Source organism: Leptinotarsa decemlineata, unplaced genomic scaffold (genome assembly GCF_025532065.1).
Source record: "Leptinotarsa decemlineata unplaced genomic scaffold, Ldec_3_MD MMD2_P_RNA_scaffold_12, whole genome shotgun sequence".
NCBI lineage: Eukaryota > Metazoa > Arthropoda > Insecta > Coleoptera > Chrysomelidae > Leptinotarsa > Leptinotarsa decemlineata.
In genome coordinates, this window is record NW_027412526.1 from 6,019,290 (window position 1) to 6,032,188 (window position 12,899).

The following is a 12,899-nucleotide window of genomic DNA, read 5'->3' on the forward strand; positions in this document are numbered from 1 at the left end:
CTTTGGATAGCTGAGTTATAAAATTAATATATTATAGTAGTAACTAATTCCTCGGCTTTCAATTTTTCAAAAGTTGGGAAATTTTGCTGGTGGGGTTGGGAAAATTTGGATTTCCTCCCCCCCCTAGTTTTTCATTTCGCTACGGCCCTGGTCTGAGCAGAATACACGCGACATATTTCGATTCTTATGTGAACAAAGTTGGGTCAATTTCATCTCTACTGTCGAGTATTTTTTACAAATAGAAGCAAATCTGTCAAAACATCAGGATTTCTATGCATCTCGGAAACAACAACGGCAGCGTTAATTTTTTTTGACACGTTTTTATTAGCTTCACCTGTTTGTACGTATGTATATTTGTTTGTTTAAAACTCTCAAGCTCGGGATCTGTATTTGACAGAATTATCGACATTATTGCTTAATCTATTCGCTGGCAGATGGCGCTATACATAACCTCCTTGATTATATAAATGGAACTCACTTTACATGTATTTCTTCATTTGAAAAAATTATTTTTTTTATTAACGCGCGCCTGCTGCTTTATTTTTAACCCTCCTTTACGCGCCTGCTGCCTTGGTAGCCGATTTTCAGGCTCCCTGGTCATTTTTTTTTCTAAACAATATACGGCTGATTGATCCCAAAGTTTAGATGAAATAATAATAGTTTAAAAAGACTAAAAACACGCTTCATAGCATACAAAAGTGAAAAATTAAAAATAAATATAGTTTAAAAACTAAAAAACAAGCTTTTGAAGAACATCGAACTAAAAAGTTAAGAATATTAAAAAAAAAAGGTTAAAACAATAACGAAAGAAAAATACTAGTATTATTGTGAAAAAAGCGTGGGCGCTTTGTGCCATTTTTTTTGTAAATCAAGCTCCCGTCGCTTTTTTCACAATAATAGTATTTTTCATTCGTTATTGTTTTAAGCGTATTAAAAAAAACAACTTTTTAGTTCGATGTTCTTTAAAAGCGTGTTTTTTACTTTTTTTAAACTATATTTATTTTTTACAAGTATATTATGATTGATGATTTTTATCGTTTCTCTAAAACACGATCAAATATGATTTGATTAATCCTTCCTTTCTTTGGAAGATTCTCTCATCCATTTTTTTGTATCAGATGGAGTAGTAGAAAGCCAAAAACTTTCTTTCCCAAAAAAAAAAAAAAAAGATCAAATATATTTATTAATTTACTTATTTCAAAATGGTAAGCGGCCCATTAGCTCAGTTGGTTAGAGCGTCGTGCTAATAACGCGAAGGTCGCGGGTTCGATCCCCCCATGAGCCAGCTTTTTTTTTTATTAGGAAGACCGATATACGGTACATAATACTTTAGCTTTAAATTGTCGTACATTTTGATGCACTTGCGGTGCCACTTCGAGACATATTTATGATTCATCCTTGCAGGTGCTCTAACATAAAACACTAAGAAATTTACAACTCTCTTTCAATGTCGTCTAAATCGTTTATGTCTTGGCGGTTCTTCAGTCAAGGCGTAGAAATCATCAGTTATAATGAATAGTGCTGACTAAGATCATCCAGAAAATATCGATGACCCGGGAACAGCGTTTAATTAATTTCCTTTTGAGCTCAGGTAAAATAAAATAGGGAGAGTTGATCGCGATAAGTCGGCGCAGTAACATCGAAAAATTGCCCTTTTCTTGCGAGTTAATATTTTTGGTATTTGGCGTTTTCTGTTTAATAAATAATGCATGTTTACTTATTATATTTTCGTTTTTTTTCTGAGTTGTTTGAATCCCTTCGAGGAGCAGTGGTTAATTTTGCTCTCATTTTTTGTGTCTCCACCAAAAAATCTGAAGGACTTAAATCGAGTGATAGAAGGAGCCACTCAATTGCACTTCTTCATCTCATCCAGCGACCTTTAAACCTGTCGTTTAAATAATCACTCATCTTTTTTTATACCGATTGGCTTATGTCATGTAATTTTTCCGGAAATTTTGGACATAAGGCGTGTGACAACGAAATTCATTTCAAAACTGCTGAATTTTGATAAAAAAATCAGTCACATAAGCATCACTCGGGAATTGTTGAATGGCGTCAACAGCAATCCAGATTTGCTTAAAATTATGGGTGAAAACATCAGCAGTTCTTGCTACATGGTCGTACGGTCAATAAATGAAGGAAACTCCAAGTATCCGAAATGCGTTGATATCAGAACCCTCTGATATTTCCAGTGAGGTTTTCCAACGTCGTAGCACTACCAACACTTCTCATTTTCCTGAGAAATATTCCTTGAACATAACATCTCTATTTCGTGAAAAAGGTAGGAAATTTATGTCGAAACCACAAAGTTATTTTAAAAATAATCATCTTTATTTCACATAAACTCTTGAACAAAAAATTAGAGCCTAGTCTGAAAAATACTTTCACAATATCATAAAAAATATAAACATATAAAATCAGTTCAATATCATGCGGATATAAATAAAAAACGTATAGTTAAATAAACTTTCAACAACGAATATTGTAAAAAAGAAGTATATGAATATGATCACTAAAAATTGTTAATACTTTTTGGTATGTACTCTCACTTACAAATATAGGAAGTTGAGATCTCATTCTATATTAATATGAAACGAAATATATCTTTGGAGGATTAAAGCTTCAATAATTGATCCAGAAAAGTTGTTTTATATCTCAAGTTTTGATACTTAGATATTTTTGCCTCTAATGTTGATTTTGTCGGTTTTCCAATATCGGGAATTATTTAAAAAATTTATTGAGGGACATGATTACTTGTACATTTTTGCTTCGACTTCCTCTGGAGTTCCCGAAGGTTTACAGTCACACGAAGAACAAGTTTTTCCTCAGTGGTTATTGGACGATAACTTTCAAGGTACAAAAATATCCCCTCTCATGATTTTTGAACCTGAACCAATTCATCTGATCAAAACATTCATAATGGCGTCTCAAAAACTAAATCCGCATTACAATCCCACGAGTAAATGTCCGTAATCACAGACTGTATCTTGAGGAAATTTTTACAAGGCTGGAATCCCTCTAACACCTTCACGAGTCGCAATGCATCAGTCAAAATTTCTCTCAAGAGTCTTCTATTTTCATCGCTTTGATCGTAAGTATTCATCTGCAACTTCCTACTGAATGAGGCTGGAAAGTGCTTGCCAAAGCGTAAATCAGAGTACACAGGCCATTGGTTAGAGCAAGCTCTGCAGTCACAGTCGAAATAATACATCATTCTCAAGAATTTCTGACGGCTGTTGTAGTCCGATACGGAAAAACTCGTTCTAAAAAATAAAGTTGGGTTTGTATTAGGTAGAGGTTAGATTTGTTTGAAGGTGGTTGACAATGTTTCACGGAGCATTCATTAGTTCGGACTTCCATTGTCTAATATTATATAAAATTATTCACCGGTTTAGTGGAAGCTGACTGTTTGGCCGGAGTTGGTTGTTTTTCGCTTGATTAGAGGTTTCCATATGTTACGTATCTCTACACTAGCTTGGCTAAATGCGTTGTTGGACAACATATATGCGGCTTCTTTGAGAGGAATCATCAAGACTCTACTAGACCGTGCTTTCGCACTCTGTAATATAAAGGAAGGTATCGAAAAGGAACAAGGCATCATCAAAAATGGCCTTCAATGGAATGGTTATTCCAAAGAGATGGTGGAACAGGCTTTGGCTAGAAGACAGCAAGAGCTCCACAAGGAAGAGAAGCCGCCACAACCAGTACTTCTACTTCCCTACATCAGAGGATTGTCGGAAAGGATAAGAAGGATTGGGTCCAAGTATAAAATCAGGACCTGCTTCAGATCTGGGAACACTATTCGTAGCAGCCTCACGAAAACCAGGACACCGAACACGGACTGCGATTCTGAGATTTGCATTTACTGGATACCCTGTGAGTGTGGAAAATCATACATCGGTGAAACTAAGAGGCCATTGAAAGTTCGCATTGCCAAGAACAAGAAACACACAGCGAGGAGAAATCAGCAGATCCAGAATAGTAGAGCATGTTTGGACTCATCAACATAACATCAAGAGAGCTCAAGCTGAAATCATCCACAAGGAGGAACACTGTTTTTATTAATATTCCTTTGAAAAGAATTGAATTATTTTGTTGTTTTTCAGTGATACATGAATTAAATTGTTTGTTGATCATTTTTATACGGCGCTGACGTCGGGCGTATTTTTGCGGAACTACATAACTGCATATAATATGTATGTCATTGGTCATAGTACGGTAATAATCCGTTCGACTGCAGCGCCGAAAAAAATTATCAACAAAAAATTTAATTCATGTATCACTGAAATTCAACAAACAAAATAGTTCAATTCTTTTCAAAGGAATATTATTGGCATTTTGTAAAAATGAATTGTTTTGATTGTTGCTTTTAGGTGATACATGAATTAAATTGATTGTTTATAATTTTTATTCGGCGCTGCGGTCGGACGGAATATTGTGTTACTGTCACTAGACTATCACGTTGTCAGATTTAAAAATTCAGCTTCTGCAAGAATCCGATCGACGCTAGCGCCGAATTAAAATTATCAACAATCGTTTTAATTCATGTAACTATAATTATCAACTAACAATTTAATTCATGTTTCACAGAAATTGTAGTAAATTATTCAATTGTTACAAAAAAAGTATATATGACAAACATTTACTTCCAAAAATTTCAAACAATAAATCTGTATTATAACTGTTCGCAACTTTTCATCAAACAAATTAATTCATGTAACATTTTAAACCAAGTGTCATTTGAAATAGAACAAATTTTGCGAACAATCGTTTTTAATGTGTCGAACAAATGCATGAATCATTTGAATTCAAACAAATAAATTGTTAGTTGAATAAATTGAGGAATGAATATTTGTGACAATAAAAAGTAAAATGGCGTTCCATAGGTATTAGATAGAGGTTAAAGTGAGAAACAAACATATAGTTCAAATAATAGCTACATGGAAGTTTGAGTATTAGGTTGTATCAATAATTGAACCTAAAAAAAAAGATTTGATGACAAGAGGCGGAAAAGCCCTGCACGGTTGAATCTAAGACGTCGTCAGGTGTAGCTGACATGAAAAAACCCTCATATGGGAAGGTTGTCGCGGGTATCAAGGTGGAAATCTTGCACCTTGACTATCCAACTACCTCAGTAACGATGAAACAGCAGAGCATATACTTTGTGCTTGCCCCGCTGGGGACCGAATCAGGTTTTTAGAGTTCAGCAGAGCCGTACTCTTACCATCTGACCTGGAAGACCAATTACTATACAAACTAATCGTCTTCGTTAAGAAGCTGGGTTTATTTGGTCGAGTGTGAGCCACAATAAACCCTTGCGGGTTGCGGTGGAGGGTCGAATAGACCCACTCACTTTGGACCTAACCTAACCCAACCTGCGAATGACTTCAATAAATATTCTGTTAATGTAGGTGAAAGAATACCTGAGGATTCGTCACCCTCAAACTCTCGTTATATTCCTCTATCAATAACGGACAAACCAAATACACCAAGATTCTTTTTCGTGGAACCCATTTTGAACAGTGAAGTTGCTGGGGCAATATCTGATTTAAAAAACTCAAACTCGTTTGATGCATAGGAACTTAATAGTAGAATTGTCAAAGAAACAGTCTCGTATGTAATTGAACCGCTTGGAAAACTCTTTAACGTGTGTACCGAAAAAAGTATATTTCAAAATGAATTCAAGGTGTCTTTAAAAAAGGCAGTGAGGATGCAATTGAAAATTACCGGCCAATATCGATCGTCCCAATTTTCGGCAAATTATTTGAAATCATCCTAAAAAATAGACTTTATGAGCATTTTCATAAGTGCTATTTAATAGTAATCAATTCGGATTTAGGAAATCATCCTCCACAATAAGTGCGGTAAAAAAAGTAATCGAAAACATTATAACTTGCTTTGAAAAAGGAGAACACACTATTGCTGCTTTATGTGATCTAACAAAAGCATTCGATTGCGTCTCTCATTCTATTCTACTGAAAAAATTAGATGACTATGGCATAACAGGAACCCCCCCGTCTCTTTTTTCTTCATATCTGACAAACAGATACCAATATGTATCAATTGACTCGAACGATGTATCCGACTTAAAACCAGTTACATGTGGAGTTCCCCAAGGCTCGGTTCTGGGGCCTCTTTTATTCATAATCTATATAAATGATCTCTTTTCCTTCATGTCACCTCATAATTGTTTTGCTTTCGCCGATGATACTACTCTTACGACATCCGGAAAAATCAAGGGTAATTTGGTGCGCGATATAAATTAAATTCAAAAGAATGCTGACATATGCTTCAAAAAAAAATCTAATGTTGAACGAAAATAAAACTCAACACATCATTTTTACATTAAACACTTCTTGGGTTGAAGGACACGAGATACATCTAGATGCTAATTTGAACTGGTTAGAGCACATTGAACAACTTAGCATTGAACTGTCGAAATACACATTTCTTCTTCGGAAATTGAAAGATATAATCTCTCAACAGGCGCTATTATTAGCTTACTATGTTTTTCTTCATTCTCACATCTCATATGGAACAATTCTCTGAGGAAATAGTACTAACGCAAATGGGATATTTATGTTACAAAAAAAAGGCCCTGAGGATATTATCTGGGGCTGTTTTCTTGACTCCTGTAGACCTCTTTTCCTTTCGATGAAAATAATGACAGTACCTTCTATTTATCTATATCAACTTTTTAAAGATATATAAAAATGAATCAACATCAAACTGGTTGGATGGAAGAGCAATTTCTGCCTTGATTTGTCATGTGCAGACGTTGAATTCTGCCATTTGTTAGGTTAGATTAGTACCTCTTGTACTGAGTAACCTTTCAATAAAAGCATTTATTATTATTATTATTTTTAAATTGTGTGTTAGATTTAGAATGTATGTTGTCATCATTCCCTCTGTATATAGATTTTATATTTAGTTTATGTGATAATATTTTTAGTTGAATCAAGTTAGTTAGTAAGAAGATTTTTGATTAGAGTTATCAAATAAATAGAATTCAAATACGTCAGTGAGACTTTATTTGATAATAAAATTATATCCATCCCATATTTAAAATTGTGATTTCCACGATCATGAGACTAGAGGATGTGATTTGTTGAGGGCCAGTAGATTCAGACAGAAAAAGTCAAGTAGAAACTATATCGATGTTAACTTATATTACACTGATGATTCTCAAACAAGACTCAACCTCTAACGGAAGCAAGAAACTCTTTGGAAGGTTCGAACTAGATGAACATTTCAACCTAGCAGACCACTATTATAATATTCATGCAGTCATTGTTCACTGTGGTTCTGGCGTTGAATTTGGTCATTATTACGCCTTGGTCAAAGAAGAAACGGACTGGTTTAAGTTTGACGATAGTCGTGTCACGAACTGTTCTGGCTATGAAATTTATTGGAGCCTCTGGAGACACCCTATATTTTGTTTTATAAGAGAGAGGACATTGTTAGATCAAGATCTTCAGATGATGTGGTGCTGCAGGTTTTTCCGGGTTTTCCTGCAGCTGAAAAAGCAAATGTGCCAGTGGAATCAATGAAGTCGCCCCGGAGCGCCAATTAATTTTTATTGTTGTTTTTATTTTATTTTTATCGTTGTTTTAATAAAACTTTATGCCGTTCTGCTTAAAAAAAAATTATACAATATTCTACCTCCCCATGTCAAAAAGTTAAATAAAAAAAGTATCTGAAATATCTATTGATTTCGAATTATGTTTATTCTACTAACGAATATATAGCTGTCTTATCCAAAGAAACACAAATAAACGGCAAAACAGTATAATATTCATTCTTGGGTAATAATGTATGTGTGTATATGTGACTTATCTTATTTGTATCTAAAAGATCAATAAATTAAATCCAAAATTAAAATAGCACAGATTTTTTCCAACTCTGTTGCTACAAAGAATTTAATTAATGAATAACTTACCCATAATTGATGCAGCACTGTTCGCCTTTCGAAATATTCGCTAGCGCTCTAGTCACCAACAATGTACCGTGGAAGAAAAGCTCCACATTGGGAACACAGGAGTGATTCAAGACACTTGCGAAGTTATATATAGCGGTACCAACTTTTTTGACATTAATACTTTGGGGTTGATATCTGACTTTTTTAATATCGAATGGGTTGAAAGCACTAACCATGTACGTTTTATAGAGATAGCTTTTCAATATCTGAGGATCCACATCGTACGTCGATCTGAACTCTGGGTTACTCCTCAAAGAGTGGTAAGCTATGCATGCCATTACTGCCGATATGGCCAGATTGAGGAAGTCTCTTTTGCTTTCATTCGTCTCCAGATCTAGGGCTACTTTGAAAGAATCTGACCTGAATACGTTGTCCGTTTCAACCTCGGCCTTATTCTGCAGCTCGTCCAAACCTCTCGTAGTCATTCTGGTGAATAGTATTCCAGGAAACTGAAGGATAGGCAGGGAACTACATTCGAATTTGTGGTCACCGCTTTGCGCTTTCTTCAGACACTCCTCTCCGCAATACAATGTGTTGGTGCACTTATCGCACGGTATGAGGTTGTAACAGAGTTCAAGGCAATGATGGCAATGTAGATATTTACTCTCCATGTGGATCATATTCACGAAGGAGTCTTCCACTGAAATTACATGGCCTACTTTGATATTTTCAACAGCAACGACGTGTCGGCCATATTTTTCGCTTTGTTTTATTTCGACAGATGCAGAAGCGCAAGGGATCTTACGGTTCACTTTTTTTACACAGGGGACAGGATAATAATAGGTAAGTTTTCGTTGTAGACGGTTACATTCTATAGCTTTTTGTTTACGAACTAGAAGCTTCTCCATAGTTTTGTGCGGGATGGGGTTACCAAGGGCGAGATCTATATCCTGAAAGTAAAACAATAATTATTCAGGTAATGATATAATCCAGTCATTTTAGGTTTTTTAAACCTCAATCTGCGGAAAAATTCCTACTGAGCTGAATTTTGGTATACACCTTCATTATGGCGTTTTAATGAAGATGTTAAAAATCGACATTGATATCGTGCTGGCTAAAAAAGTTTATAAGGGTCAAAAGGTCACGAAAATCAGTTTTTCGGGAATATCTCGCGACCTATGGCTCGGAGGTCAATAAAGGTCATAATAAAAATTATTCCTCATACGATTATCTACAAAAAATGTCTCTTGCATTTTTCTGTAAAGTCAACCGTTTTCGGACTAGAGCGCTGAGAAAGCGAGTAGAATGCACTCACATAGGGTATTGTATACCGTATACATATAAGGCGTCAACTCTATTGCTTTTTATCAATGTATTTAAGTTTTCTTGAAACTTCTAACTTCTACTCGGGCGTGCATCGTGTTGTATGGCAAAAAAATTATACATTCAATATTATCATTAACAAATATATTATTTATTTATCACTTCTTCGATTGACGACTTGTTTATTTTGTGGAAATTCATACAATTCCAGAAATCCCATACAAGTTGGGATTTCTGGAATTGAGCAAGGAATTGCAAGAAATTTATAGTTGAAGTGTACACATGATTTTTCTAAGTGGGGCACTCCTTGATTAGTAGGTATATGGATAAACTTCACAAAAACGAATATTGAATTTTTACCTTCAAACATTCACTATAATAATTATTAACGTAAAGAACTGCTGATCTGTTATTGTAGGCAAGACCCATGCATTCACTGTCGGTCTCAGCAAATAATAAACTCTTGACATACATTTCGAAAGCTTCCAAATATTTTTTAGCATTATACAACTCATTGCCTTTATTTCTGAAGATGCAGGAATATTCATTCGATTTGGTTACTGTTGGCACCGAAATAATTCGATTGAACCTATCCAAGTTTCTCACGCTTTCATATACAAAGTCAACTTTCTCGGAATTACTGAGAGTCAGAAAAGTATCTTGCCTACTCTTCAGATCCGATTCTTCGATCAAAGGCACTATCACTTTTTCTACAGTTATTTCGGGGTTCTCATTCCAGTCCATCTTTGTATGCGCCTCGAATAGCACCTGAAATAATAAAAAGCAAAACACTATTTACAAATATCTGGCAGCATGATCTCAATATAAATATTAAATCTTGTTTTCCACACCTCAAATCTATAATAATATTTTTAATAATAGTATTTTTATCGATACATGAAACCTCTGAAGAAGCTAGCTACTCGTGCCAGCGAAACGTCAGGAAGAAATTCCAAAAATTCACAGCCTTCGAACGAAAAAAATGGTGACACTGTCAGTTCCATCATTTCATTTTTTTTCTGTTCTATCCCTCAGGAGTAAGAAATGTTATCAGATAATATGTAATCACCAATTTATATATCACAGTTGTCCTGAAGAAGGCAATAAACATTGCCTAAATTTGGATATTTAGCAAAGAGTCCCCTGTAATTAACTGAAACCTCCAGCAAGAAAAAAATTATGAATGTCACAAAAAAAGGAATACAAGACTACAAAAATGCACAATCAATGCATTTGTTTATGGTTCTTAACTTTTCAAAGAATACATTTACTTTATTCTCTGAAATTATTTGCTAAAAGAATATTTTAACATCGAAGTACAATTCATTTCAATGCAGTTATCAGTTTTTCCTGTATATTATGAATTATGGCACAAGGAACCGTAATTAATTATTATAATTAAAACCTCAAATACGGGCCTGATACAAGGGAATCCCAACTTGGTTCGTTATCTCACGCTACCTGGTGACGATAAAAACGAATAAACTGTTATCCAAGTTTTGAAAAATAAAATTGTCCATTTCAAAATAAACTTACCAATACCAAAGTTCAATCGTTTTTGACTAATGGTGTCTCAAACTTCATCGTTCGAGGTAGAAAATATGCAGTATTACAAAAAAAATTATAAAAACTTCTATACGGTGGTAAAACATAGAACATAGATAAAAAAAAATACAAATTTCTATAATTGATGTAAACACAGTATGACCTCGAATATACATTTTTGGTAATCCCAAATACAGTGTTTCCAACTGGAAGATTCGAAATTACACCATTGGATTCATTAGTATTTCAGGTAACCGCTGTTAAAAACTGCCGGAGAGTCGGGGTTGGTTACTTTGGAACATACCCATAAACGCACTATTTAATCTGTGACCGCACATCTTATGTAAAAAATTAATGTTGCGAATAATGAAAACGCCTGAAACATGTACAACCATTTTTAGGTGAATTTGGTCAATTACACACAAATGTTCGAAGTTGCAATTCCCACTACACACTATACAGAGTGTAGGGAATTTTTTTACCGATGATAGCTCTACTCAGATTCAAACGTTAATGTTTCGGACGTTTCATTATTGGCAATACTGATATTTGACATGATACTTTTGGAAGATGTGTGAAAAACCTAAAACTTTGGTGCGTTCGATTGCATAATATTAATGTTTTGGTCGGAAACATCTTTATCTAGGGCGATGAAATGTAAAAATTCTCAACTGCAATCAAATTAATTAATGTTGCTAACCATGAACCTCCTGAAAGTGACCACATTTTCAACCATTTTTACTATGGTTAATATGGTTAATTTTTGAGGAAGATAAAGGTGTTGAATCCATACAAACCGATTACTTAGGGTGTTTTGTATCTCTGTCATTTTGATGTGATTTTGGAAAAATCCACCAACTTTTCGACGTGTATAATCGGCAAGAGGTTGTCACTTTGACCAATCACACAAAAGAAGACGAGTTTTATACGATTTGAATTGAGGTTAAGGGTTTTAGGAATTTAGTTTTTTCAAAGAATGAATTTTTTTACAAAACTTCTGAAGTTAAATACTTTGAACGGTGAGGTAACATGCTAAATACATTTTGTGAAAAGATCAGATTCTCTGAATGCTATTTTACTTTGAAGACCTATCCGTGTAGTTAAGATTTCATTCTTTTCAGTATCATTCACCAATTGTAGAACTTTGCAATCACAGAAGGTTTCAAATATCCTCCCGGTGTTTACACAAATTACTAATGCTCCAAATCCATGGATTTATCAGCAGAACGACCACGTGAAACTTCCACTAAGTAGAATCCATAAAATTGAGTTACCCAATAATTTAAAATGGGTCCCATCTTTAATCGACCCTGTTAGCAATGAAGTATCAATTGAACCTCCCGTCAGCACCGTTTCTAGCACACCACTGAGTGCAATTGGAATAACTGTTATCAGAAGAAAGAAAATGAAGAAGCATAAACTCAGAAAGTTACGTAAGCGGATGAAATTTGAATGGGCAAAGGTAACTCTTTACTGAATATTTATTTCTGCTTGGCTAACTTGAATTTGCAGTATTCATTAGCTATTTGGGGTTCAGCTAATAGTTTCACTATCGGGGAAGTACAAAATTGCAAAATGAACCATCTGCATGAATTGGAAGTCGTTGAATCCATCCAATCTGTCAGTAATAAAATAAAATTTTTGAGTTTGAATTTTGTGGAGGTAAATGACTCTCATGAACATGTGTCAGAACGGAATGGAATCAACGATTCAAGAATAATCAAAAATTATAATGAAGTTATATATATATATATATATATATATATATATATATATATATATATATATATATATATATATATATATCAGACTTCAAAATAATCTTTTTAGAAACGGCAACGTAGAGAATGGAGGAAAGAAAAGTTATTTCAGGCGAAACTAATCCAACAGTGCAAAGAAGCTGAATCGTTCTCTGCAGAAAAATATGTTCAAGAGAGAATTGATAAGTGGAAAGAATTAACACAGAATGAAACTTCCAAAGGACCACATCAATTTTTAAATAAAGAAATGAAACAATAAAATATGTGAGTCATCAGTAGTTTTTGTTTTTCGAAATGAAGTTATTTATTCATTCAAAAAAATAATTATCCAAATTCTATCGAAATTAATAATG

General features: G+C 34.3%; 2 protein-coding genes and 1 non-coding gene across 3 annotated transcripts; 2 read left to right on the forward strand and 1 right to left on the reverse strand.

The window, feature by feature from the left end:
* Nucleotides 1–1,211: 1,211 nt before the first annotated feature.
* TRNAI-AAU (transfer RNA isoleucine (anticodon AAU)) lies at nucleotides 1,212–1,285 on the forward strand. The gene has a single exon. It is a non-coding gene; the product is annotated as a tRNA-Ile (tRNA).
* A 1,024-nt stretch (nucleotides 1,286–2,309) lies between these two features.
* Nucleotides 2,310–10,933, reverse strand: LOC111501811 (SET and MYND domain-containing protein 4). Its single transcript, XM_023155727.2, has 4 exons — nucleotides 10,778–10,933; nucleotides 9,602–10,009; nucleotides 7,940–8,868; nucleotides 2,310–3,263 (listed from the first exon to the last, which is right to left on the reverse strand). Exons 2-4 carry the CDS (start codon nucleotides 9,983–9,985, stop codon nucleotides 2,915–2,917), a joined length of 1,662 nt encoding a protein of 553 aa, XP_023011495.2. The 5' UTR covers nucleotides 9,986–10,009; nucleotides 10,778–10,933; the 3' UTR covers nucleotides 2,310–2,914.
* Nucleotides 10,934–11,647: 714 nt separating this feature from the next.
* On the forward strand, nucleotides 11,648–12,821 carry LOC111501810 (uncharacterized). The gene is made up of 3 exons (XM_023155726.2): nucleotides 11,648–11,805; nucleotides 11,908–12,248; nucleotides 12,617–12,821. The coding sequence occupies exons 1-3, from the start codon at nucleotides 11,763–11,765 to the stop codon at nucleotides 12,803–12,805; spliced, it is 573 nt and encodes a 190-aa protein (XP_023011494.2). The 5' UTR covers nucleotides 11,648–11,762; the 3' UTR covers nucleotides 12,806–12,821.
* Nucleotides 12,822–12,899: the final 78 nt, after the last annotated feature.